This window comes from Orcinus orca, chromosome 19 (assembly GCF_937001465.1).
Source record: "Orcinus orca chromosome 19, mOrcOrc1.1, whole genome shotgun sequence".
NCBI lineage: Eukaryota > Metazoa > Chordata > Mammalia > Artiodactyla > Delphinidae > Orcinus > Orcinus orca.
In genome coordinates, this window is record NC_064577.1 from 41,252,905 (window position 1) to 41,280,535 (window position 27,631).

At 55.6% G+C, this 27,631-nt stretch overlaps 1 protein-coding gene across 9 annotated transcripts; it reads left to right on the forward strand.

The window, feature by feature from the left end:
• On the forward strand, positions 1 to 26,439 carry JUP (junction plakoglobin). Of its 9 annotated transcripts, none has more exons than XM_033410812.2 (15): positions 1 to 140; positions 10,853 to 11,068; positions 14,113 to 14,369; positions 14,607 to 14,845; positions 15,937 to 16,138; positions 16,928 to 17,072; positions 17,177 to 17,280; positions 18,985 to 19,323; positions 20,957 to 21,112; positions 21,323 to 21,442; positions 23,925 to 24,075; positions 24,184 to 24,305; positions 24,854 to 24,893; positions 25,159 to 25,324; positions 25,653 to 26,439. In XM_033410812.2, exons 2-14 carry the CDS (start codon positions 10,861 to 10,863, stop codon positions 25,308 to 25,310), a joined length of 2,235 nt encoding a protein of 744 aa, XP_033266703.1. In that variant the 5' UTR covers positions 1 to 140; positions 10,853 to 10,860; the 3' UTR covers positions 25,311 to 25,324; positions 25,653 to 26,439. The 9 variants fall into 9 exon arrangements, with proteins under 9 accessions (XP_033266703.1, XP_012393193.1, XP_033266706.1 ...); XM_033410815.2 differs by having other exon boundaries at positions 2 to 140; positions 10,856 to 11,068; XM_033410817.2 differs by having other exon boundaries at positions 16 to 159.
• Positions 26,440 to 27,631: the final 1,192 nt, after the last annotated feature.

Here is a 27,631-nt window from a genome sequence, read left to right on the forward strand (position 1 = left end):
CTTTTGTTCGGTTACTGAGTTGCTGCCTTGGCCAGAGTCCGGAGCAGCCACCGCCCGAGTGCGCTAAGCTCAGTTCGCAGCCCGCGCCGGCTCCCATCCCGGCCCGACCCCTACCCAGCCCGGCCAGGCTCCAAACGCAGGTGCGGACGATCGGGGCAGGTATCGCTGAGGCGAGGGAAGCGGGGCGAGCGGACGAGAGGCCGATCCCCGCCGTCCCCGGGCAGGTGAGGGCGGGAGCCAGGGAGAGCCACCCTGCACGGGCGGCAGGGGGCGCGCTGGGGTCCTGGGCGCGGTGACTAAGTGGGCGCGAGGTTCGCGCGGAGCGCGACTGGGGGCTCCGAGAGCCGGTGTCTGAGAAAGGTGGGGAGGGATCAGGGCAGGTGCCTCCGGGTCGCGCCTCCCCCGGGACCCGCGGAGCTCGCTGGGCGCCGCGTCCCTGACTCTGGCCCTGCTTCTTGCGGGGGAGACTTTAACCTGCTCGGCCTGCGTCCCAGCGCTCACTCTGTAATCAGGAATTTACTGTTTGCGAAACTTGCTGCCGCTGGTCTCTTTGGGGCCACCGTCACCCCACCCCACGCGTTATCCTCGCTTTCCCTCCCTCTCTACTCCCCCAGGCCTGGGTGGGGCCCTATTGTCTACGCCCGGCTTGCCCAACTGTGAGGGCTGAGCGCACATTTTCCTAGAGACGCGGGCCCCACCTGCCGAGCAGGTGAGCACACGGAGTCCGGAGGCCCTGCCCTCCAGCTCTGCGAGCCTGGTCGGGACTGTACCTGCGGCGCCTCTCTCCGCTCTGTTCGGGTGGGTGCCGGGCTCTGGCTCCGCCAGCGGAGGCGGGATGGGATGGCAGGGGGATTGGTGCTGGGCCCGGCTCCGCGCCCAGCCGGTGTCTGGCACCCGAGGCTCCAGATAGGGGTCTGGGCGGAGGGGTCGTGCACGGGTGGAGAATTCACCGGCCCAGTTTCCAGTAGCTGCGGCTTCCAGAGTGTTGATATGGGAACAGGACTACCCTTCCTTTCTATCCTCTTCTTGGCGGAAAAATCACGCCGAACAAACTTTCCAGGAAGGAGTATTCACGGCGGCTTTCTCTGGGGGTTTTCCTGCCTCCTTGCCCGGGGCTTCCCGCAGGCTTTAGGGGTCCTTCTCGGAGCAAAGCCCCCTCCCCCAGCCGGCCAGGCTGAACCTGGGCAGTGCCTGCGCTGTGACCCCGTCCTCCCAGCCCCCACCTCCATCCTGTTTGCTGGGCCCCTTGGGGCCTGAGGGGGGGCCGGGCCAAAGGGGAAGCAGCTTCTTCCTTGTCTTCCTGTCTCCGGGGACCACCACACCCCCTCGCAGGAGGTCTGCCCTACAGGCTCTCCCGAGCTCTGCCCCCCTCCCCAGGAATGGGGGTGGGGCCGGGCCGGGCCAAACTGACTGAGGGTGGGGGGAGCGATTGTTCTGGTGCTTTTTTCCCCTCTATCCCATCCCCCACGTTATTTAGCTGGCTGGGGATTGAGTCCGAAGAGCGCGGAGCAATGGGGCTGGATTTCCATTTGATTTCTGGGTTTTGAAGGTGCATTCCTTCTGGAGGCTTTTGAAGTCCTTTTCCCACCCACCCCCTTTCCGGAGAGACTTCGATGGGGAAGGTGGGACTGGAGGAAGGCTTCAGTGGGGAAGGTTTCAGGCAGAGCTGCGTTAGCTGCTGCCCTCCCTACTCCCCCCCAGCAATTTCCTGAGAGCCCCTTCCCTGGCCTCCTTGGGGAACAGAAAGGGGGGATGTAACAGCCAGGTTCTCCATTCCTGAGATGAAGGGAAGACTGGGGGGATCAGGGTTGCTTGCCCTGACTCACTTGGGAAGACCCTTACCACCCTACAACTCCACCGTGGGGGGTAGATGGGAGAGTGAGGGCGGAGGTCAGACCCACCCCATGGAGTGCCCTGGGTCAGGGGGAACCTGGGTCAGGGGGAGTCCCATACCTCTTCTGCTCCAGTGGGTGTCACAAGGGCAAGGAGTTTGGGCAAAATAACCTGTTTTCCCTCTTTGTGCCAAAGTGGAGGAGGGGAAGGCATTGTTAATTACACTGGTTAAATGATTAGGTTAGCTAATCTGTTTCCTGGCTTCGATGAAAAGATAATACTGAAGAAGTATTGTTAGGAGGTGCAAACTGGCTACTTACTGGACTGGAGGGAGAGGGGAAAAAAAGGTAGGATCCAAGTGGTCATTTCTTGCTAGATCAAGCCTCAGCTTGGGTGACATGAGCCCTCTCCATGCCTCCACCCGGTCCCACCCCACCCCAGTTACAACCCCATTTCCTCTGGAATCTCTGTTTGGGCTGCCAGAGATGAGGCTTTGAGAGTGCATTGCATGGGAAGGAAGGGGTACTGACTGGGCAGGTACAGGTGACGGGGGTCTCTCCCTGGCCTGGGAGGGCTTGTGGAAAAGAGCCACCTTAGAATGAGATGGGGCAGTTGACTTCTCTACAGAAGGGCTATTATTTGGACAGATGTTATAGTGGGGCAGTTCTGAGCATAGGGATTTAGGCTTGGACTGAGCTAGGTTTGATTCCCAGCTCTGTCGCTCGTTACCTGCGTGGCCTTGGTCAAGTCACTTCACCTCTCTGAGCTTCAGTGACCTCCTGGGCAAAATGGAAATAATAGTACCAACTACCGAATAAGTACTTGATAAATGGTCACTTAAAAGGTAAGGGGCTACTTATAGATTCCAAGCACTGTCATTAACTGTTCTCACTTAATCTTTATGACCATCCCTCTAGGCAAGTATCATTACCCCATTCTACAGGTGAGGAAGGGGAGTTAAGTAACTTGCCCAAGGTTGCACAGTGAGACCCAAGCAGGGCCAAGGCTGGCATTTGGGTCCTTTGGTGCCAAGCCCAGGGCCCATCTTGCTGTATCACCCCACCATGGCTCTGGGAAGAATTTTTCTGCCATCCCTTTTTTGAGAGTCTCTGCTTAGGAGTTTGGGGAGAAGAGAATTCCAAAGGCTCCAGGGTGGTGTGTGTGGTTGGTGAAGGCGGGGGCAGGTTTGCCAGGTAGGGGTGACTCACGTCCCAGCCTCCTGCCCTCTGAAACCCCTGACCCTCCCGTGGGTTGGTTTTTGGTTCCTGGTGGAGGGGGCTGTCTCCCCAAGGCCAGGGGCTGTGGCGGATATGTGGAGGAGGTTTCGGCAGGGAGAGGAGGGCAGGGGTCAAAGCTGCTGCCGCCTCCTGGCTTGAGCTGGGCCGAGCCATGGACTGTTCTGGACTTCTCCCTGTATAGGAAGTGGGAGTTGTATGCTTTGCTGGGGGCTGGAGCTGGGCCAGGATAAAGGGGGGCCTGTCCCCTGGGGAGTGGAGAGAAACGAGAGTCAGATTTAGGACCGGACCAGTGTCCTGCTGGACTCTACCAGTCAGCACTGCCAGGCTGGTCTTGGGCGGGGAGCTGGCTGTCCTCTGGAGCTGGGAGCCCTGGGGGCTGGGAGTAGGTTTTCTGCTGCTGAGGAGGCCCTTCTGGTGATTGGGGTGGGGTCAGCAGGGCCTGGGTCCTGGAGGGAGGGGCTGGTGTCACTGTCCTCAGACCTGCTGGCACGTCTGCCTACTGGGCACCTGACACCGGAACGGGCCTGGGAAATGGGGCCTCTATCTGTGTCAGTACAGCCTGGGTACTGAGCCTATCGACACGGGGCTTCCAGATCCCTTGAGGTCAGGAGGGGACCCTAGGCATGGGGAGTTACTGATCCTGGAGAAGAGAAGGCTGAGGGGACTTGATGTGACAAAGAAAGAAAGAGAATGAACTCAGTCCTGGCTGATTGCTGTGAAAAGGGTGACAGGCTTGCAGTTTTCCAACAGCCCTGAGGACACAAGAGCGATTGGGACTCTTGTGAAAGGAATGGAGGCTAGACAGGAGGAAGGACTTCCTGCCTGTTAGAGATGAGATCTTGAGCTGATGAGTAAGAGGGAGATCCTGGTGGAGGCTCAGGGTTGACTCTTCTCGGAAGAGGATGAAGCAGGGTCCCATCCGTGTGAGCTGGGGGAGAGCCAGGCTGCCCCAGGAGAGAGGGCAGGTAGGAATCACTACCCTTTGGGGTGAGTCTGAGGTCTGTTGGTGTCCCTGGGGAAACTCTTAGTCTTGTGTCTTTTGGGAGGAGAGACCTGGCCATGTGAGAGGCAGGTGGCCATGAGCCGCTGGCCCAGTGACCCCTATGAAGAGAAGCAGCAGTGTGACTGGGGCAGGTCATCAGGGTTTGTGTCTCTGCAAGCGACACCTTGAGGCCTGCCTCCTGGGACGTGGTTGAATCTGGGGGAGGTCTGGGGGGCGTGGACTGTCCTGATTTCCAGCAGCTTCCTTGGCTAGGCTGAAGAGAAAGCTCACCGACCACTCCCCCTTTGCTCAGCCTCCTGGCCCCTCAGGCTTTGGGGGCCCTCAGGGCAGGAAGCTCAGCTTTCTAAGACCTGCGGAGTGTGGGTTACAGGTCGACTGTCTTTCCTCCCTGTGGGGACAGAGGATTCTTGTCTCTGGTGAGTGGCAGGGACAGGGGAGAATTGGGACGGGGCTGGGCAATCAATACACTGCTTATTTTGGGGTGAGCGGAGGTTGCACTCACTACACAACTCCCACTCCCACTTGATTGAAAAAGTAATATCTGATCATTTTATAAAACAGTTGGAAAGTTTAGGAAAGTTTCCAAGAGAAGAAAAAAAGTCACCCGTAATCCTGTTGAGGCATCTAACCATGAACATTTCCTTCCCTTCTCTTTTCTTAGCATCCTCCTATTATCTCAGCCTCGCTCTTGGATGGTCTTATGCTCTGTAGACAATAACAAATTTTAACCAAATCTTTATCCGAACCCTAGTTTTCTCCAGCAAATGCTGAACAGGGAAGTAAGAGTTGGGTCTTCCCTGCTTTTCCAGGAGAGGGCCAGGCAGCGATCCTTGCAGAATGAAACCCCGGGGAATCACACCCTGAGGAGTGGACATGAGCTGGGGACGGGCTCCCCAAGCCCCCCTGGGTGGGGGTGGTCAGGTGGCGACACCAGGCACTTGGGTATTGAGATACGTCACCGACCCAAGTGAGTCCTTAGCTGTTGTTTCCTGAGGCTGGTAAAGTGTTTTTCCATTCCCAGGAGTCCCGGTTTAGGGTCATCTGCCGGTTTGGGATTTTAGCCCACCCAGGGTCCCCAGCAGGGAATGGCGCTCCAGCTGGAGCCCTCTCCAGGGGAGCCCGGAGGTTCCCAGGGTCCAGCCACCTGGCTAGGCATTTCCCTCTCCTCCAAGTCCCCTTCATTTTCCCACCCTGGTTTGTTTGCTTTGGGCAGGAGCCCAGAAGGAAGAAAATAAACAGCAGCTGGGTCGGCCTGACCTGAACCTCTACCCGCAGCCAGTGCTGGGCCACAGCTCAGGCTGTCCTCCAGCCTAGAAGTGAGGGGTTTCCTCCGGAAGCTCAGGATGGGCTTCTGTATCTTCTCCCGTCCCCAGGACCCTGGCCACACATGGTACCCGCTTCAGTCCCTGCCCGTTTGGAATGACCAGTCTGATGGCGGAGACCACAGTCTCTGCCAGGGAACATCTAGTGTGCGGGTGGTGGACATTTCTCCTGGAGCCACCCGTCTGAGGGGAGAGGCCTAGATGGGAAGCCCCAGCCTGATGGGGGAGACAGGGCTCTCAAGGGATGCAGTCCTGTCTGTCTCTGTACTTTTGTAGAGTCTGTTTCCGTCTGTGCTTGGGACCGCTCGCCAGATCTCTTCTGGAGCCAGAGACAGAGTGGGGAAGGGTGGTGGCTGGCGACACTGTGGAGCCCAGCCTCTCCCCTGGGGCTGCTATGTGGGGAATGTCCAGGCCTGACTGGCCTGCAGGCCCCCAGCTGCAGAAGGCGGCACGTGTGACGGGGGAGAGGGGCAGCGCCATGTCTCCACCCGGCCTCCCCTCCCAGGACCTGGACATAACTCATCCTCCCTGGCCACACCTCCCCCGACCCCAGGGGCTCTGGCCCAGGGCCGGGAGGCAGCTCCCCTTCTAGCCTTCATCTGAGGGGTCAGGGAAAAGAAGCCTGGGTCTTGCCCTGAGTACTGGGTCCCACAAAGCAGGCTGGCTACCGGCTACCTTGCCAGGCCCATCTCTGCTGGCTTCCTCCTCTGCCATGTCTGTGCTTCCCTAGTAGAAGGACGCTTGCCTGGGCCTTTCCTACCAACAGAGGCCTTGCACAGTCATGGCTGTGTACCATCCACACAACACACAGCCGTCTGAAGAAGGGAGTGTCTTCATTGTCTCTACTTTACAGAGGCGGAATGAGGCTTCAGGAAGTTGCGTGATTTGCCCAAGGGCACGCGGCCAGTGAGCGCGGGGGGGGGGGGGGGGGGGGGGCTGGATGGAGCCTTCCCCTGACCCCCATGCCCTCCCGCCCTGCCCATGGCCCCCTTCGTCTGTCATTTTCTGAGCCCGTGATCCGTGTCTGCACAGGGTGCTGGCCTCTGGCCCAAGGAACTTCTGGGGGGCCCTGACTGCTCTAATGCAATGTTTCTGAGCCGGGTCCCAGCTCACCTCTCAGGCAGCCCATTTCCTGTCCTGGTCTCCCCGTGTCTTATTGACACTTGGCGTCCAGCAGCCTGGCCCAGCCCGTCACTGCGGCAGGTACTGGCAGGGCGAAGAAGCCTGATGCAGCTCTGGTGGGCGTTCTTTTTATTTATTTTTAATTTTTTTTTTGGCCGTGACGCATGGCATGCAGGATCTTCGTTCCCCGACCAGGGATCGAACCCGTGCCCCCTGCAGTGGAAGCACGGAGTCCTAACCACTGGACTGCCTGGGAATTCCTGGGAGTTCTTTTTAATGTCAGAGCTGGGCCACACTCTGCCAGGACAGTCTTCGATTTAGGGTGCCCGCTGCCAGCCCCCTGGGTCGGCCACGCGGAGGAGGAAGCAGGAGCGACAGGCCGGGTAGGCCCCAAAGCAGTCCCCTTGCTTGCAGGCTCCTGGCCAGTGTGGACCAGTGGGGGAAGGGTCCTTCGCACATCCTCTTCAGGGCCCCTGTCTTCTCTCTTCCTATCCCTTGCGAGGTCCCCACCCCACCCAGTGATCTCTGAGCTGGCTTCTTCCTCCTGCAATAGAGACTGCTTGCTAAACAAAGTGCGCCCATTCAACTCAGGGCCCCGCCCTGTGTCTGGCTCTGCCCGGCTCCCGCCAGGGTGCAGGGGCAGGGCCCGCGTCTGTCTCGCCTCCTTCCACCCTGGCTCTGTCCAGGGGCATTGTGGCGGGTGTCACTTCAGGTCCAGGGCGGAGAGGGACAAGACCAAACCGGGTGCGGCCTCCTCCACCCTGGGAGCTGCAAAAACAGCACTTTTGTTTCTTGTGAAAGAATTCCCCTGGGGCTTCGCTGGTGGCGCAGTGGTTAAGAATCCGCCTGCTAGTGCAGGGGACACAGGTTCGAGCCCTGGTCCGGGAAGATCCCACACGCCACAGAGCAACTAAGCCCATGTGCCACAACTACTGAAGCCTGTGTGCCTAGAGCCCGTGCTCTGCAACAAAGAGTAGCCCCCGCTGGCCGCAACTAGAGAAAGCCCGTGTGCGTCAATGAAGACCCAACACAGCCAAAAATAAATAAATAAATAAATAAATATATTAAAAAAGAAAAAAAGAATTCCCCTGGTTCTCCTGGGGAGTAGGTGGGGAGAAAGGTGGGGCTGCTTGACAGCCCTGCCTGAGGTCTGACTTCTATCTTTCCTGTGGCGGGAGTGGCTTCCCACCAGCATCCTTTCTTCAAGAAGAGTTCTGGTGCATGTCCTTTCTGGACTGCTTTCCACCTCTGACCCTGCCCACCCTCAGCCTTTTCTGGTCTGTCATGGGAATTCTGACTCTTTATTCCTAGAATCTTAGATATCAACTTTCCTCTGAGATCACCTGGGCTACCCTTTCTGAAGATGAAGCACAGAGAGGGAAAGCTGTTGCCCAAGGACACACAGCAAGTTTGCAGCAGAGGTGGGACTAGAACCTGGGACTCCTGATTGCCAAGCAGCAGGTGCTCGGCTCCACCTGTGCCCCTCCTGCCCCCTGCCCCTCACTGTCTTCTGCAGCAGGGTGTCTGGCATTCTCTCCTTGGTGGGCTGGAGACTGGTTGGCAGTGAGGTAGATCTGGATTTGAGCAGAGCGCCACTGTTTTTCAGCCTGGAGCTTGTTTCCTCACCTAGAAACTGGGAATAATAAAATGCCGGCCAGGGTTGCTTCTAGGGAAGCATGAGATTCATTTGCTAGTTAAGGCTTTCCCCCGCCCCGCCTCCCCTCCGCCATGGATCCTTTGACCTCTGAGGGCTCTGTCTCGCCCTGGGCAGCTGTCCAGCCCTCAACTTCTTTTGGCTCCAGGCCTGGGCTGGCGGGGGTTGGTGAGGGGCCTGCTGAGGAAATGCCCCTCCTATGGCCAGCCTTGACCTCGGTGGTCCCTTTGCATATGGGGCTGGTGAGGGGATTGTCCCTGAGGTTCCGGCCAAGGCCTGTATCCCTCTTACTTGGCTCAGAAGCATCAGGGTAGGCGGTGGTCTCTACCGGGGAGCAGCTTCTTCTGGCTCGGGTTGCGTGTTTTTACTGATAGGGCTGGAGATGTCCAGTTTGTCCTAAGCGAATCTGACTGAGGCTCGGCGTCCAGATGTCGGCTCAGCCCTCTGCTCGGCAAAGTGGCCTTTACAGGGTTAATGCAACTGTATTTACTGATGCAGTTTCATCTTCCTTCTCCAGTGCTTGGATGTCCAAGGCCTCCTGCCTGAATTTTCTCCCTGGGGCTTCTGCGACAGGCTTTCTCCTCCCAAACTCTCCTGTATTCTCTGTGTCCAGGGAAGGCAGGAGTGCCGGGCAGTGTGTGGTTAGGGTGGGGGTGAGGGGGAAGGGCTTCCCCTGAAATAGCCACACTTGGCCGGTGCCTGGAAAGCAGCTGGGCACGTCTGGAGGCACCGAGCCCGCTTCTGTTTATCAGCCTGAAACTGAGTCACTCGGGGTGATGGGAGGAGAGGAAGGAGTCTGCGGGGAGCTGGTCTGGCTCCTGCCTCTGCCGGTTCCAGGTGTGCTCACAGGCAGACGAGGAGCTGGGGTCGCCATAAAAGGCAGGGTGACATGAAGGATCTTTGTCATCCTCCCGGAGGGTAGCACTGGGGCCGTCCCAGAAGACATATCCTTGGTGATCTTTGTTCCTGGGGTGGGACCAGGCTCACCAGCCACTCCAGCCTCGTCCTTAACTGGTCTCCCAACACAGTGGGACAGTGGGTTTGAGGTGCTGGGTACTGATGCCCAGCCTCATGGGTGGACCAGCCTGGGGTCTACTTGCCATCTGAGGCCACACTGGGTGTGCACAGGCCACAGACTCGGGTGTCACTCACACCTGGGCCTGGGCCTGGCTCTGTCATTTCTCTGCTATGCCTCCTTACTGGGTGGAGCCTCAGTTTCCCCATCTGTAAACGCGGGAGCAGAGCATGTGCTTCGAAACCCACTTGTGAGGATGGTGACCTTTTAAAATTTATTTATTTGTTTTTAAAATTTTTGGCTATGTTGGGTCTTCGTTGCTGTGCTCAGGCTTTCTCTAGTTACGGTGAGGGGGGGCTACTCTTTGTTGTGGTGCGCGGGCTTCTCATTGCAGTGGCTTCTCTTGTTGCGGAGCACAGGCCCTAGGTGCGTGGGCTTCAGTAGTTGCGGCACGCGGGCGCAGTAGCTGTGGCTTGGGGGCTCTAGAGCGCAGGCTCAGTAGTTGTGGCGCATGGCCCTTGTTGCTCCGCGGCATGTGGGATCTTCCTGGACCAGGGCTCGAACCCGTGGCCCCTGCATGGGCAGGCGGATTCTTAACCACTGCGCCACCAGGGAAGCCTTCTTGAAGGACACCAGGAAGGCCCTCACTGGGGCACAGCCTCCCTTGCCCGTCCTCCCAGCTGCTGGACTCTGGAGGTCAGCACCGAGACGGGAGCTGGACAGACCAAGTGGGAGTCACCACCTCCCTGGTAGAGTCAGGCCCAGCTATTCATGAGCCTCAAGTGGCCCCAAGTCTCTGAATAGTAGTCTGCCCCACCCTGAGGGAGAAGCAATACTGATATCTGGCCATGGTCACCAACATTGAACACCTACTGTGTGCCAGGCACCAGGCTGGGTCCTTTACGAATCTGGTCCTCACAACAGCCTACGAGGGAGGTGGTGCTACCCCATTTTACAAATGAGGACTGAGGTTCAGCAGAGCCTCTGAAGTATGTGGCTGAGATTTGAACTGGTTGGTGGGATTCAGAATTCCGGGAAAGGCTTCTAGAAGCTGGAGTGCTGGAGAGATGGGGTCCTTAGGGCCTGAGCCTCTGGGGTCACTCGTGATCCTGCCCCATCTGCAGGAAAGTGAGATCTTGGAGTCTCTGAGGCTTCCCAGACAAACCTGTCTGGCTGCTTCCCTGCCCCACCCGGTTTCCTGCCCAGTGCCTGGGGTGTAGCTGCCTCACCTCTACAGTGCTTCCCAGGGGGCCCCAGTGGATGGGGGTGGGTCTGCGGGACCCTAGAAGCTGTTGAAGGTCCTGAATGCCTTCTCCTGTTCTGGGGGTTTGGGGCTGGGACAGCAAGGTGAGTGAGCTGAGGGCTGGGTTGGGGCATCTGGCCCTTTATACCCCTCCCGCTATTGGGTTCGCCCCACCCTGGGCTGGAGGTCAGAGATGCAAGCCCAGGACTCACAGACAGGTGTCCCATCCTGGCAGTTCCCCCCTGGGCTTGGTCTCTCCTGTCTCCCACCCTCCTCCACAGCCTGCTGACGGCCTTGCAGCTGTGGTGCGGGTTAGGGGTGATGGGCAGGGCCTGGGGAGAGGCTGAAGGTGGGGACTGGGCCTGTTGATGGGATGCCTCACTGCGGCCAGCTGATTTCCTGCCCCTCCTTTGTGTCCCCAGCAGCCACCATGGACGTGATGAACCTGATCGAACAACCCATCAAGGTGACGGAGTGGCAACAGACGTACACCTACGACTCGGGCATCCACTCGGGGGTCAATACCTGCGTGCCCTCGGTCAGCAGCAAAGGCGTCACGGAGGATGACGAGGCCTGTGAGCGCCAGTACATGCTGAAGAAGACCACCACCTACACCCAGGCGGTGCCCCAGAGCCAAGGTCAGGATCCCTGGGGACTCTTCCATGGGACTATTCCAGCCGAAAACCAGGCTGGGCACTGGAGGGAGGTCAGGGTCAGAGGAGGCAGACTTTAGGGGGCTCCCGGTCTGAGGAGGGAGGCACAGCTACGGTTGTTTGTTTGTTTTTTTTAATATATAAATTTATTTATCTATTTATTTTTGGCTGCATTGGGTCTTCGTTGCTGCGCACGGGCTTTCTCTAGTTGCGGTGCACGGGCTTCTCATTGCGGTGGTTTCTCTTGTTGCGGAGCATGGGCTCTAGGCATGCAGGCTTCAGTAGTTGTGGCACGTGGGCTTAGTTGCTCCGACGCATGTGGGATCTTCCCAGACTAAGGCTTGAACCCATGTTCCCTGCACTGGCTGGTGGATTCTCAACCACTGCGCCACCAGGGAAGCCCCACAGCTCCTGTTGTTAGACTTACCAGTCTGAGGGAGGAGGCACAGCGACTTCAGAGCGCCCCCATCTGGGAGGGAGGCAGATTCCTCTTCCATGAACCTCTGGTACGGAGCGGAAGCGTAGACCCTGCCCACCAGTCTGAAGGAAGAGGCACAGTCTTTGCCTTCCGTGAACTTACAGTGTGATGAGGAGGCATCACTGCTGCCTTCAGGGAATTCAGGGACTGTGGGGAAGACACAGTCCTCTTGCTCCAGGAGCCTCAAATATGCCGGGAAGGCAGAGCCTTCCCCACCAGCCCAGGGTGCCCTGCCTCTCTGGGGGAGAGGAGTATCCAGTCCTGTCTGTAGTCCACAGATACCTCTAGGGCCCTGAGTGTTGCAGCCCGGAGAGCTATGGGAGCTGGGGAGGGTGCTGGGTAGGCTTTGGCAGCCTGGGCCACGGCAGAGCTCAGCCTCTGCACCCTGGGGAGCTCCTCCCACACGGCAGGCAGAGGCCTCTCAGCCTGGCAGGGCCAGGCATTGTGTTGGTAGCTCAAGTACAGCATCCGGATGGGAAAGTCACGTGGATGGTCTCTCCTTCCCGACTGGTTGGAGGGTGGAACCTCTGCCTCCCTCTCTTCGGGGCTTTGGGACACTTGCCAGGGCAGGGCTGCCTGCCAGGGCAGCGCTGCCTGGGAAGCCGGGGCACCTGTTTGTGGGACTCCCAGACCCGCCAGGGGGTGGAGCCTGGACTCTGAGCTGAGAGCCCCCCTCTTGCTTGCTGAAACCCACAGTCTGGACTTTCCCTCTGATCTGCTGTATTCTACTGGGTGGCCCTCTGGGCCTCTATTTGCCTGCCTGTATAATGGGAGAGTTGTCTCCTTTGGGGAGGATGAGGGTATAATTAGAACCGTGAAATTTCAGGGTTGAAAATAGACCGAGGTTGTCTCATCCTACCTCTACCTGGTGGTTAAGGGAGGGGCATAGAGTCGGGGTTGGATTCTGGAGTCAGGCTGTCTGAGTTCAGATCCCAGCTTGGGTTCTTATAACCTCTCTGTGTCTCAGTTTTCCCATCTATAAAGTGGAGATAATAATGGTCCTTACGTTCTAGGATTGTTGTAAGATTAAATGAGAAAAGTATAAGGAAAGCACTTAATTCACTGCTAAGCACATAATAAGTACAGGCACACCTCGTTTTATTGCACTTCACTTTATTACACTTCGCAGATACTGCGTTTTTTACAAATTGAAGTTTTGTGGTAACTCTGCATGGAGCAAGTCAGTCGGTGTCATTTCTGCAACAGCGTTTGCTCACTTCATGTCTCTGTGTCACATTTTAGTAATTCTTGCAATATTTCAAACATTTTCATGACTATTTTATTTGTCATAGTGATGTATGATCAGTGATCTTTGATATTACTACTATGACTTGCTGAAGACTCAGATGACGGTTAGCATTTTTGGGCAGTATTTTAAAATTGAGATATGCACATTTTTTAGACATAATGCTATTGCACACTTAATACACTACATACAGTGTAAACATAACTTTTATATGCACTGGGAAACCAAAAAATTCATGACTCACTTTATTGCAATATTCACTTCACTGCAGTGGTCTGGAAATGAAACCGCAGTATCTCCAAGGTGTGCCTGTACTCAAAAGATGTTAGCTATTCCTTTTAATAATAATAATCTCTGAACTTTTTTTTAGCAATATGTGCCAGGCACATGCATCCTTTCTTTTTTTTAATTAATTAATTAATTTATTTTTGGCTGTGTTGGGTCTTCGTTTCTGTGCGAGGACTTCCTCTAGTTGCAGCGAGCGGGGGCCACTCTTCATCACGGTTCACGGACCTCTCACTGTTGCGGAGCACAAGCTCCAGACACGCAGGGTCAGTAGTTGTGGCCCACAGGCCCAGCCGCTCCGTGGCATGTGGGATCCTCCCGGACCGGGGCACGAACCCGTGTCCCCTGTATCGGCAGGCAGACTCTCAACCACTGTGCCACCAGGGAAGCACCTCGTCATCCTTTCTTTTAAGAGCAATTCACAACTTTTTTTTTAAAGATTTATTTATTATTTATTTTATTTGTTTTTAGCTGCGTCGGGTCTTAGCTGCGGCGTGTGGACTCTCCATTGTGGTGTACAGCCTTCTCTCTAGTTGTGGCATGTGGATTTTCTGTTTTCTAGTTGTGGTGCGCAGGCTCCAGGACGTGTGGGCATTGTAGTGGCACGTGGGTTCCAGAGCGCGAGGGCTCTGTGGTTTGTGGCACGTGGGCTCTAGTTGTGGCACGTGAGCTTCGTTGCCCCGCGGCATGTGAGATCTTAGTTCCCTGACCAGGGATCAAACCCGCATCCCCTGCATTGTAAGGAGGATTCTTTACCACTGGACCACCAGGGAGGTCCCAATTCACAACTATTATCTCATTTAATTCTTGTAAGAATTCCCTGCGACGGACAGGACAGGTGGTGCCCCATTTTACAGATGATGTAACTGAGGCGATGATGCCCTCCTCAAGGTCACTGGTTAAAGGTAGAACTATGATAGGTGGTCTGGGAGGCGGTCCAGAGGACCCAGATGGGATGCCTGCTCCCCAGTGTCCCCCTGCCCGCATCCTGCAGCTCAGTCCCTGCCTGTTGGCCCCCAGGTGACCTGGATTACCAGATGTCCACGACAGGCAGAGCCCAGCGGGTGCGGGAGGCCATATGTCCTGGTGTGACAAGAGAGGACAGCTGCCTGCTGGCCACCCAGGTGGAGGGACAGACCACCAACCTGCAGCGGCTGGCCGAGCCATCCCAGCTCCTGAAGTCTGCCATCGTGCATCTCATCAACTACCAGGACGACGCTGAGCTGGCCACCCGGGCCCTTCCTGAGCTCACCAAGCTGCTCAACGATGAGGACCCGGTCTGTGAGGGGTCTGGCTGGGGTGGAGGCGGGGCAGGGAAGGGAGAGGTCAGGTGTCTGCAGGAGAGGGCCCTACCTGGGGTGGAGGGAGGTCATTGACCCAAAGCCCCATCAGTGGGAAGAGTCTGACCCGGGTCTGTCTGAGCTTTGTGGAGGGGTCTCCTGGCCCTTCCTTCTCACAGTGGCAACCAGCCTGGCCCATCTGCTCAGATCCTCCTATCCTCCCCCTCCCCCCAGGTGGTGGTGACCAAGGCGGCCATGATCGTGAACCAGCTGTCGAAGAAGGAGGCATCTCGGCGGGCGCTGATGGGCTCGCCCCAGCTGGTAGCAGCCGTCGTGCGCGCCATGCAGAACACCAGCGACCTGGACACAGCCCGCTGTACCACCAGCATCCTTCACAACCTCTCCCACCACCGCGAGGGGCTGCTTGCCATCTTCAAGTCGGGTGGCATCCCTGCCCTGGTCCGCATGCTCAGGTACCGACCCCTACCCACTGCGGGAGCCTGGGGCTTCCCCTCCCTTGGACTCCCCAACCTGCCCACGTCCCTGGGCTTCCATACCTTTACTGAGCACCTACTATGTGCCAGGTGCAGAACCACACCCAGTCTTGGTGCTCAGCTGCTCACAGCCTAGCAGGGGAGACAGGCATGTAGCTCGCAGGTTAGTTATCAGGATACAGTATAGATGAGAGCAAAGGTGTGTCCAAGATTGGTCAGCGGAGCTCCAAGAAGCTGTTCACTCTAATGGTAGGGGGTTGACGGATGAGTGGAGTTTGGCTGGTGTAGATGAAGGGAAGAGTATTACAGGCAGAGGGAACAGCATGTGCGAAGTCCTTTGCCACCTTTACCTTTCCCAGCCTTGCAGTGTTGATTGGCCTTTTTCCTTACATCATATTAGGCTGCGAGTTACCTAAGGGTGGAGATACTGATCTTACTCCCCTGAGTCCCTTGCAGGGCCTCTCTAGTACGAGGCCTTCCACATGGCAGTTACTCAGTAGGGACAGGTGTCGAGGGGACCAACCGTGCGTTAGCACCCAGCCGGGAGCATAAAGCAGGAGGAGTCCTGGTCCCAGTGGAGAGAGGAGAGGTGCTGTGTTTTTTGTGCATAAAAATGGGGCTGGGGGGGTCTTCCCTGGTGGCGCAGTGGTTGGGAGTCCGCCTGCCAATGCAGGGCACATGGGTTTGTGCCCCGGTCCGGGAAGATCCCACATGCCGCGGAGCGGCTGGGCCCGTGAGCCATGGCCGCTGAACCTGCGTGTCCGGAGCCTGTGCTCCGCAACGGGAGAGGCCACAACAGTGAGAGGCCCGCGTACCGCAAAAAAAAAAAAAAAAAAAAATGGGGCTGTGGGACTCCCCTGGCGGTCCAGTGGTTAAGACTCTGCGCTTCCACTGCATGGGGTGTGGGTTTGATCCCTGGTCAGGGAACTAAGATCCTGCATGCCGCACGGTGTGGCCCAAAAAAAAAAAGTGGGGCTGGACTCAAGGGACACCATTGGGGTGTCAGTACTGGGAGGTGGCCCACATTTACCTGGGACCTGACTCACGTGACCCCCCTGCCCCTCTCCCAGCTCCCCCGTGGAGTCGGTCCTTTTCTACGCCATCACCACGCTGCACAACCTGCTGCTGTACCAGGAGGGCGCCAAGATGGCGGTGCGCCTGGCAGACGGGCTGCAGAAGATGGTGCCTCTGCTCAACAAGAACAACCCCAAGTTCCTGGCCATCACCACCGACTGCCTGCAGCTCCTGGCCTACGGCAACCAGGAGAGCAAGGTGGGCCGCACCCCACCCCCAACCAAGACCTGCAGCCCCCGTGGCATCACCCTCCGCCCAGCGGCAGCTTCAGGACACTGCCTTCTTACCCTATTTAGGTTAAATATATATGTATATACAGATGTACATGTTTCACCATATTACTGGATATTTTGAGGACAAGGGAAAGAAAAAATTCATTATCCTCATACAACCATGTGCTTCTCCAGTGCTTTCCTGTGGGCATATTTGTACACAGTTGTACTTACAGCAATTTACAACTTTGCATCTGTTTTCTGCATGATATTAAATTTTTTTTTTTGGATAGACTGTCCTCAAAACCACCCTCTATAACAGCAAATAGCATTTCACTTAAGTGGAGGCCCCAGACTTTATTCTGAGGGAGGGCATCTAGGTTGCTCCCGATTTTCCACCTTGATGAACGAACGATGCTGTAATGAACATATTCAAGTACACAGCCTTTCCCAGAGAGTAGGAAAAGTTTTTCATCAATGGGGCTGAGGATTTTTAATATCTCTAAGCTTTTACTCAGAGTTCCAGGTACTTTCCAAAAGGATTGCATTATTTGCAATGCCATCAGTGGCAATGTACGTTAGTAGTTTCACCTCATCCTTTCCAGCATTGTGTATTACCTTTTTTTGTAACGTTTTGGCTTATTTAATAGTCACAAAAGCTGTTCAGGTTTTAGATGAAGCACAGTAGTAACAGCTCTGTCACCCCCCCCTTCCTTCTTTGTTCCCTGTCATAGTCCCTATCTGTCTCACACGCATTTCCCCCCTCCCTCCACAGCTCATCATCCTGGCCAATGGAGGACCCCAGGCTCTCGTGCACATCATGCGGAACTACAGTTACGAGAAGCTGCTCTGGACCACCAGCCGTGTGCTCAAGGTGCTGTCTGTGTGTCCCAGCAATAAGCCCGCTATCGTGGAGGCTGGTGAGTACTGTGGCCGGGCAGGCGGGGGTAGGGGCTCTGACCAGTGACCAGGCTCAGTCAGTGGTGCTCCCCTGTGGCTGATGTGCCCCTGTCTCCCACCCCAGGTGGGATGCAGGCCCTGGGCAAACACCTGACAAGCAACAGCCCCCGCCTCGTGCAGAACTGCCTCTGGACCCTGCGCAACCTCTCGGACGTGGCCACCAAGCAGGTGAGGGGGGTCGTGGAGCCTGGGTCTGCCTCTTCAGCCACCTCGTCCTTCCCTCTTACCATGTCCAACCTCCTGTCTGGGAGTCTGACCTTAGGAGCTGGGGAAGGGCTGAGACCTCTGTTCTTGCTCCACTGTGGCTGGGGATGGAAGTGCCCTGTAACCCCTCATCCCTTTAGGCTCAAGGCTCTAATCCCTGTTAGGGATTCAGAAAGGGGACTAGATGAAGGAGGCTGATGTTTCTTGGCTGGGGTTCAGGTGGTGTCAGAGGAACAGTTCTGACCTAGACCCTGGGCGGGGGGGAGCAGTAGTGTGCAGGAGACGGCTTGGGGGTCGCCGGTGCCTAAAAACAGCTTAAGGAAAAATGCAGTTTCAGGACAAGTCTTCTGGTCCCTCCTTCCAACCTGACTGTCACTGCTAAGAATTGCATCAATCGGCTGCTTGTTGAGCACCTGCCACGTGCTGGGCTCCACTAGGCACCGGGGACATTGGCTCCTTTACCCCTTTCAGTACTGGGAGGTAGAGTGTGGGGCCTAGATGAAGAAACAGAGGCTCAGGTGGTCCAGATACACAGTGGAATATTACTTAGCCATTAAAAAGAATGAAATAATGCCATTGGCAGCAACACAAATGGACCTGGAGATTATCATACCAAGTGAAGTAAGTCATTCAGAGAAAGACAAATATCACACGATGTCGCTTATATGCGGAAGCTAAAAAAAAAATGATACAAATGAACTTACTTATAAAACAGAAACAGACTCACAGACTTAAAGAACAAATTTATGGTTACCGGGGGGAAGGGACAAACTGGGAATTTGGTATCAACATGTACACACTGCTATATTTAAAATAGATAATCAACAGGGCCTACTGTATAGCACAGGGAACTCTACTCAGTATTCTGTAATAACCTAAATTGGAAAAGAATCTGAAAAAGAATAGATATATGTATATGTATAACTGACTTTGCTGTACACCTGAAACTAACACAACACTAAATCAACTATACTCTAATATAAAATAAAAAATTTAAAGAAAAAGAAAGTTTTCACAGAAAAATAGAAAAAAAAAAAAAAGAAACAGAGGCTCAGGGAGTTAAGGAACGGCCCTTGGTCACAGACAGCAGAGCTGGGATTTGAACTCAGGACTGTCTGTCCCCAGATCCTGGGCTCTTCCTGTTCCATCACGGCCCACATGGCTCCCCTTGGGAGAATGAGGCTCCTGGGTTAGGGGTGTTTCCTGAAAGCAGATTTGGCCTGGGGACCACAGAATGGGCAGCAGCTAAGGCCCAGAGAGGGGAGAAGCGTGTAAAAGTGGGTCAGCTGGGCCATGGAAGCATGGACCTCCTCAACAATTTCTTTCTGGCCTAGGGGCCTCCCTCGGCCTGAGTAGAGCTCTGTTGGGTCTGAGGACAGGAGCGGGTGGAAGGAAAGAGCGTGGAGCTTACAGACAGGCCTGAGTTCAGATCCGGCTCACTAGCTGTGGGTCTATGGGCAAGGCCCTCAACCTCTCTGGACCTCAGCTGCCCCGTGACTACCTTCTCACGGGGTTTGGCAGGATCACGGGGATGAACACACACAGGCAGGGCCCATCGAGTATGAGCTGAGTGGGCTGGAGACCTCCGTAGGCCATCTGTTCTCCCGGGTACACTTGGGAAGACCCTGCGTTTGGGAATCTCCCTCACTCTGCCTCCCCCGACCCCAGGAGGGCCTGGAGAGTGTGCTGAAGATTCTGGTGAACCAGCTGAGCGTGGACGACGTCAACGTCCTCACCTGTGCCACGGGTACTCTGTCCAACCTGACCTGCAACAACAGCAAGAACAAGACGCTGGTGACGCAGAACAGCGGCGTGGAGGCGCTCATCCACGCCATCCTGTGTGCCGGTGACAAGGATGACATCACAGAGCCCGCCATCTGTGCCCTGCGCCACCTCACCAGCCGCCACCCCGAGGCCGAGATGGCTCAGAACTCCGTGCGCCTCAACTACGGCATCCCGGCCATCGTCAAGCTGCTCAACCAGCCCAACCAGTGGCCGCTGGTCAAGGTACCGCCCACTGCACGGTGGGGTCCAGCGAGGGGAGGAGCTCTGAAGACCAGATTAGGCGCTGTATGGGTTCAGGCAAAGCTGCGGTAACAAAGAAGCCTGAAATACAGTGGCTCCGATAAGACAAAAGTTTACTCCTCTCTCATGTTCCGGTTTAGACCTCCACAGTGGCTCTGCTCCTGAGACCCAGACTCCTTCTATCTCGTAGCTCAACCATCTCCTAGAATAGAGCTTCAAAGTTTAATATGCACAGGAACGCCCTGGGCAGTCTCATTCAACTGCAGGCTCTGATTCGGTGGGCCTGGGGTGGGCCTGAGAGTCTGCATTTCTAACAAGCCCCCAGGTGATATTGGTGATCCATGGAGCACATTCCTTATGCCAGAGGGTCTGGTCATGAGGGTGGGCTGTCCTCACACGAACAGTTGGACTATATCATCCCCATAGGTGCCTTTTAGCTCTGGAGAAGTAGGGAGGGCTAGCAGCGACCAGAAAGCGGGACACAGCACTTCAGCCCATACTCTGCAACTTGGTCATTTGGCCACATCTGGATGCAAGCATGTTAGCACTGTGCTATGTGTCCTGCTCAAACTCAGGAGCGTCGCGAAAAAGACAAAGGGTAGAGAGGATTCTGGGGACACTGGGTGTCTGCTCCTGGGAGCCAGGGTGGAGCCTTCTTCTCGGGGGGCTGCCTGGGTAGAGGAGAGATGTGTATCAGTTCCCTGTCACAGGCAGGGGAGGTGAGGGTGAGCCAGGGCAGAGCTACCGGTGTGTGTGACACCTGGTGCTAGAGAGTGAGGGAAGCCGCTGTAGACTGGGGTCTTGTCAAAGGGCGCAGGAGCCAGCTGGCAGGGGCTCCTGTTGCCTACATTTTCAACAATAGAACAGTCCAGGTAAGAATGACTCTTAAGTGATTATATATATTGTATTTTAAAGAAAGGGCAGCACGCGGTCCCTCCCCTCCTTGGTCTTGGTCTGCAGCACAAGCTCGAGGTGGGCGGAGGGTTTGCACCCTGACCCAGCAGCTAAGTTGACAAGTGACCTTGGCAGGTCATCCACCCTGTCCTCGTCTCCCCCGTGATTTTCATCCCTGCCCTCCTGGTTTCTTGTTTTGAGGATCAAATAAGATGATAAATTGCTCCCCAAGGAGCCCTGGGAGGCCAGAATGGCTCCTGGGAGTTGGAGGACCCTGGGGCAGAGACCTCTTCCCAGAGCCGCCTGCTGGGGGTTGATTACAGTGTGAGCGTCACCAAAGCAGGAGGCTTCGGGGTCACCCCTAGTGAGGACCCCCTCTCCCTGATAATCAGGGTTTGGGAACTATCAGAAAAGCAAGACTATGTTGTCTGTGAGTGGGAGGTAAGAGAGAGGGGACAGGGGGCAGTGTCAGGGCCTGGGGGCTGATGGAATATTCTGGAATGGGGTATCATTTTAGCAGGGGCTCTAAGAGTTAGACATGAGGACCCACAGATTGTATGGAATAAGGGGCATGGGCTGGGGGTGATCTCATTCTCTGGAGATCTTCCAGCATGTCTGTGGCTGGCCTGGGGGATAGAAGAGATGAGAGGGGAAGGAGGAGATGATGCTGGAGAAGTGATGCCCAGGAAATGCCCTTGATGAGTGTCCCTTTTCTTGCCAGGCAACCATCGGCCTGATCAGGAATCTGGCCCTGTGCCCAGCCAACCATGCCCCACTGCAGGAGGCAGCGGTCATCCCCCGCCTCGTCCAGCTGCTGGTCAAGGCCCACCAGGATGCCCAGCGCCACATGGCTGCAGGCACACAGCAGCCCTACACGGTAAGTGAGCTGCAGGGGCCTGTGACCCTCCACCCGGGGAGTCAGAGTGTCCTCTGTGTGAACGTGTGCGCACGCGAGTGTGTAAATAGGGAGGCGAGTTGCAGTTGATGCCAACTCCAAGGACCAGTGAGGTTTGCCAGCGTCCTGGGGGTGTGTGACCACTCCCAAGGGCTACCTGTTGCTATGCCCCAACGGCTCTCTCTTGTACAGGACGGCGTGAGGATGGAGGAGATCGTGGAAGGCTGCACCGGAGCCCTGCACATCCTCGCCCGGGATCCCATGAACCGCATGGAGATCTTCCGACTCAACACCATCCCCCTGTTTGTGCAGGTGAGTCTGGGGCAGGTGGGCAGGAGAGGTTCCCCCAACCCCTGCTTCTGCCCACTGCTGAAAGGGGAAGGTTGCCAGCCATGGGTTTGAGGGGGTCTGGGCCAGGCATCAAGAGGTCTTTGGAGGAGTTTGGAGAGAAGTGGCCGTACCAGGAGTGACCACTTAGCAAACGCCAGCAAATGAAAATAAAAACTATGTTTTAATGTCCGACAAAACCTAAAAGCATTGAAAAGTAAACAGCAAACTGAGAACATATTTGCAAGCATTACAACAGGCAAGAGTTTAGTATCTTTCATATAAAAAGAGCTCGTTAATACTAGACCCCAGTAGTTATATAAGAAGAGGCACATGCAATTCCCAGCTGGCTCATAAACAGACAATGCTCGGGACTTCCCTAGTGGTCCAATGGCTAAGACTCCGCACTCCAAATGCAGGGGACCCGGATTCAGTCCCACACCTAAGAGTTCACATGCCACAACTAAAGACCCCGCGTACTGCAACTAAGACCCAGCACAGCCAAATAAATAAAGAAATATTTAAAAAAGCAAAAAACAAAAAGCAATGCTCAACCCCAGGAGTTTAAAGAAATGAAGATTACCCTGCAGTGAGAGCCCATTTTCCACTATCAAATTGGCAAAGAAAAAACAGAGTGCTTGGGCTTCCCTGGTGGCGCAGTGGTTGAGAGTCCGCCTGCCGATGCAGGGGACATGGGTTTGTGCCCCGGTCCGGGAAGATCCCACATGCCGCGGAGCGGCTGGGCCCGTGAGCCATGGCCACTGAGCCTGCGCGTCTGGAGCCTGTGCTCTGCAACGGGAGAGGCCACAGCAGTGAGAGGCCCGCGTACCGCAAAAAAAAAAAAAAAAAAAAAAAAAAAAAAAAAATGGAGTGCTTTGTGCTGATGAAGATGTGATCAAATGGGCAGTCTTAGACCCTGCTGGTGGGAAGATAAGGTGGTAGAACCTTTCCAGAAAGCAGTTTTGAAATATGTATAGACAGCCAAGTAGTACAGGTCTGGGACTCTGTCTTTATGAAATAGCATAATGTAATTGAAAACATGGCATAGGTGTATGCACAGAGCTGACAATTGCAGTGTTACTACCAATAATTGAAAATTAACCGACTGTCCAATGATAAGAGAATGGTTAAAAAAGGAATGGTCTATTGTATCATGTGGTTATAGACAATGGTGTCGAAGAAGAACTTTTAGTTTTTGAAATTTCTTTCCTTTAATTATTAATGTTCAGAGTAAGGAATTGGTGCCGGTAGCTACCTCCACTTGCGATCGATGAGGTTTTTTTACTTTTTGTTGTTGTTTTGCTTTGTAGCATTCTCTTTCTCTCTCTCTCTCTTTTTTTTAAATTTAATTTAATTTTTTATACAGCAGGTTCTTTTTTAAAAATTAATTTATGTATTATTTTTGGCTGAGTTGGGTCTTTGTTGCCGCGCGCAGGCTTTCTCTGGTTGCGACGAGCAGGGGCTGCTCTTCGTTGCGGTGCGCCTGCTTCTCATTGCAGTGGCTTCTCTTGTTGCGGAGCACGGGCTCTAGGTGCATGGGCTTCAGTAGTTGTGGCTCGTGGGCTCTAGAGCGCAGGCTCAGTAGTTTCGGCACACGGGCTTAGTTGCTCCGCGGCATGTAGGATCTTCCCGGCCCAGGACTCGAACCCGTGTCCCCTGCATTGACAGGAGGATTCTTAACTACTGGCACCGCCAGGGAAACCCCTATACAGCAGGTTCTTGTTAGTTATCTACTTTATACACATCAGTGTATACATGTCAATCCCAATCTCCCAGTTCATCCCACCACCACCACCCCCACTCCCCCTGCTTTCCCCCCTTGGTGTCCTTACTTTTGTTCTCTATATCTGTGTCTCTATTTCTGCCTTGCAAACTGATTCATCTGTACCATTTGTCGAGATTCCACAAATATTAATAGTTAATATACGATATTTGTTTTTCTCTTTCTGACTTACTTCACTCCGTATGACAGTCTCTAGGTCCATCCACGTCTCTGTCTCTTTCTCTCTTGAGTATCAATACGTGCGCATAGATTTTTTTTTTTTTTTTTGGCTGCTCTGTGCTGCTTCTGATTTGTTCTCTGACCAGGGATTGAACTCACGCCCTCGGTAGTGAAAGTGCAGAGTCCTAACCACTGGACCGCCAGGGAATTCCCGTGAACTCATAGATTTTTAAAGAAAAGTTATTGAATAATGTGGGAAAATGCTTTATGCTACAATGTTTGATAAAAAAAAACAGGAATCAAATATATGTATATGACTGTGATAAAAATCCAATGGAAGAAGCTGTGTCTGGGTGGGGGATTGTGTCCAGTGTGCTTTTCCATTTCTTTTTACTTTTCTTAGACTTTTCATGCTTTCTACTAAGGGCTTGGGTTAAATCCAAAAAACGGAGACAGAGATGGGCAGGGCGGTGAGGTGCCTCATGCCCGCCTGCCTCACGCCCACCCCACGCCCCCTCTCCCCAGCTCCTGTACTCCTCAGTGGAGAACATCCAGCGTGTGGCCGCCGGGGTGCTGTGCGAGCTGGCCCAGGACAAGGAGGCGGCCGACGTCATTGATGCTGAGGGGGCCTCAGCCCCACTCATGGAGCTACTGCACTCCCACAATGAGGGCACCGGTGAGGGGCTGGGCTGGGGGCGAGGGGTCGAGGGGGGAAGCTGGGCCTTGTTTCTCCGGCCTGGGTGGAGGCAGGCACCTGACTTGGCCCGTCCTTTTCTCTGCTCAGCCACCTACGCTGCTGCTGTCTTGTTCCGCATCTCCGAGGACAAGAACCCAGATTACCGAAAGCGTGTGTCTGTGGAGCTCACCAACTCGCTCTTCAAGCACGACCCTGCAGCCTGGGAGGCTGTGAGTATCCCGGGTTGGGCTGCCGTGTCTGGTTGTGCAAGTTGTGCACTGCACAAGGATTGCACTTAGGGAGGCCTCTACCATCCTGTCAACTTCATAGATTTTTATTTTATAACTGGGTCATTTATGACAATCCCCAGCAGATGGAAGTAGTGGGTTGAACCATCTACTGTTTTTGACCTACAAAATGGCAATTTTATTTTGTCCAAACTAATCTGAAGTGTTGGGGCAGGGGTGCTTTTCTCTAACTTGCACAAAGGTGCCGTATAGGCTGGAGGCTGCCCTGATCCTGGGTGGGGCAGCTCCTGGCACCCATTCTCTAGTCCTCTCCCCTCCACTCCCCTCCCCGCTCTAGTTCTGAGGGTGCCTCCTAGCATGAATGGTGGGGACCCTCCACCCTGGGGAGGTGCCTGAGGAGAGGAGTTCATCAGAGCTCTGTGTAACCCTATCTTATCCTCTGTTCCTTCAAGGGGTCTTTGCCCCCAGCCTGGAGCCTACATTTTCCACCCTTCCCCTCCCACAATGTTTCTCTTTGTCTCCATCCTCAGGCCCAGAGCATGATCCCCGTTAATGAACCCTACGCAGATGGTAAGTGTGTGCAGAGCCCAGGGCAGAGGGGGTGCATGTGTGGGTGTGAGCAAGGGGGCAACTTTGTGACCCCAGGGCCAAAGGACCAGTGACAGCCACTGTCGTGTCCACATGCACTTCTGTCCGGGTTCCTGATGTGAGAGTCTGGGGAAGGGGGCGGACCCACTGGGGGCGGGCAGAGGTAGAAAGTGTGTGGCTGAGGGCTGTCCAGACCCCCCCGCAGGGTAACCTGAGACCCTAGATGGAGCTCCCTTCTCCTCCCCAGACATGGATGCCACCTACCGCCCCATGTACTCGAGTGACGTGCCCCTGGACCCCCTGGAGATGCACATGGACATGGATGGGGACTATCCCATTGACACCTACAGCGACGGCCTCAGGCCCCCCTACCCCACTGCGGACCACATGCTGGCCTAGCTGCCTGGACCCTAGTATGGCGACCCCTCCCCGCCCTGCTTTGCAGCTCTCCCTTCCCGCTATGGGCTGCTGAGGCTCGGGCTTTCCCTTCCCTTCAGAACCTCCTTCTCATGGAGGCCCTCTCAGGTTTCCCCTGAAACCCTGGCTCCTTTCTGGGGGGAACAAGTGTGGGGTCTCTTGGTGCTGAGCTCCCCCAGGGAAGGTGTGCCTCGCCTGCCTCATTCTGTTACCTTTGCTTGAGGCGAGGAGTCCTGCCCCTTCTACCATGGTGGCCGGGTTATGCACGAACTCCTACGGGCCACAGGGCTGGCCTGACCCCTCTGTGTCTGCCCCTCCCTCCAGGTGCGGTTCCCCATCTGAGAGGCTCTCCTCGCGGGCGTTGGGGCGAGATAGCCAAGTGCCTGAGCCTGGGCAGGAGGGCTGCAACTTCCTGCTGAACCCTGCGCCTTCAGAGGTCCTCTGTAGGGTCTTTCTCGGGATGGCGATCTGCTCTTGCTTTCCTGTTCTGGGCTGTGGGTCCAGGGCCCGACACCCCCTCCCACCCCCGAGGCCCTGGCACTAAAGCTTTAGACTTGAGGCCCCCACTCTGTCCCCCCTCCTCCTGGGCTTCCCGTCTCCATAGGGCCATGGTTCCTTCTCCAGCTGGCTCCGATTTGGTCACTGAACTCCACCAACTGTACTGAGCCCCTGGGGTCTCCAGGCCCCAGGTTCAAGGCCCAAAGGCCCAGAATCCAAAGCTTATCTTGAAAAGTTCAGGGATCCTCTGACCAGGGGGATGGGGCGGAGATGCGGAGAGTGCCTCCCCTGCGCCAGGACATGGCCTGCTCCCTCCCCAGGATGCGCAGTTGGCTTTGGCCCCTCCCAGGGTTAGCAGCTCCCTTGCACCTGTCCCGCCCACACAACTGCCCTAGCTGACCCCCTGAAAAGTGCTCTTGGCTGACCCCTCTGGTGTGCGGTGAGGGGCTTTCTCTTCCCCTTCCTGTTTCAGACTCCCCCCACCACCTCCTGCACACGGGTGTGGGGGGCTGGGGAAGGTCCCAGTAGAAAATTTTATTATTATCGCTTTATGTTTTTGGTTATTGGTTTTTTTGTATAGACCAAAGCAAAGAAAATAAAACTAAGGCACAGATCTGGTGGAGGCTGTTTGGGGGAGGGGTGGGGGGGCGGGGCTCCGTTAGCAGCCTGATGCCTCCTCGGCTGGATCGCGAGCGTCCAGGCTGCCTTGTGTGTGGAGAAGGCAAGGTGCGGGGGAGCGGGGAGAAAGGAGCCGTCCAGGAGCTGGAGTTGATTTAATTTAATACACACAACTTGGAACCTTGGGAGGCTAGGAGGGGTGAAGAGATGACGGGGGGTGAGCCCCCCCTTTTGGGCACACCAGGCCGTATTTATCTCTTCAGCGGTCAGCCTCCTTGCCGGCCTCTCAACTTCCAGCCTGCTCTGCCCCCGTCCAGCCTTGATGAACACTGGCCCATCTCTCCAGGGCAGAACACTACCCCACCCCCACCCCACCCCCCGCCCCGCCGTGGCCTGTAGCTTGGAGTCCAGGCCCCTTATTGGTCGGTGTGTGGTGGGCCCGTCCCCACCCCTGCACCCCTCCCCTCCGTCCCTTCAGCCAACGTCCTCCGCGCTGTTTCTTGCCTCCCGATCATTGTCCATGCTGTTCCCTCTGCTCTCATTTCACCCATCACGGTGCCACTGTCAGCTTATGTCACGGTCCCCCACCCACGTCCCCAAATTCTCCTTCCTGGGGAGGGCTGAGTATAACACACATGCCAAGCCTGGAACATGTGGCCCCTGTGGGCCTGCTCTCACCAGATCCGTTGTCTCATCTCTATACCTGCCTGGAGCTCGGGCCGTGGAGGGAGGTCATGGCCTTGTTCTTGGAGGAGCAGTGGCACAGGTCTGGTGTTGGGGGCAGGGCAGGGAGCCCAGTTAGGCGGCAGTTGAAAGGTGCAGGGGAGAGGTGATGAGATGCTGAGGCGAGCTCTGCTGAGAGGGGCCGTGGAATGGGAGGGGAGAACAGAATTTTCAGAGATCATGAGAAGGTCTGTTTTTTTTTTTGGCTGTGCCTCGCGGCTTGTGGGACCTTAGTTCCCCGACCAGGGATTGAACCCGGGCCCTTGGCAGTGAAAGTGCACAGTCTTAACCACTGCACTGCCAGGGAATTCCCACGAGAAGGTCTCTTAACAATGCGCTTTCTGTACTCTGTGTTCAGGGCCTGCCTTAGTCTGCTTGGGTTGCTATAACAAAATACCAGAGACTGGTGGCTTAAACCCCATTTACTTCTCACAGTTCTGGAGGCAGGAAGTTCAAGATCAAGG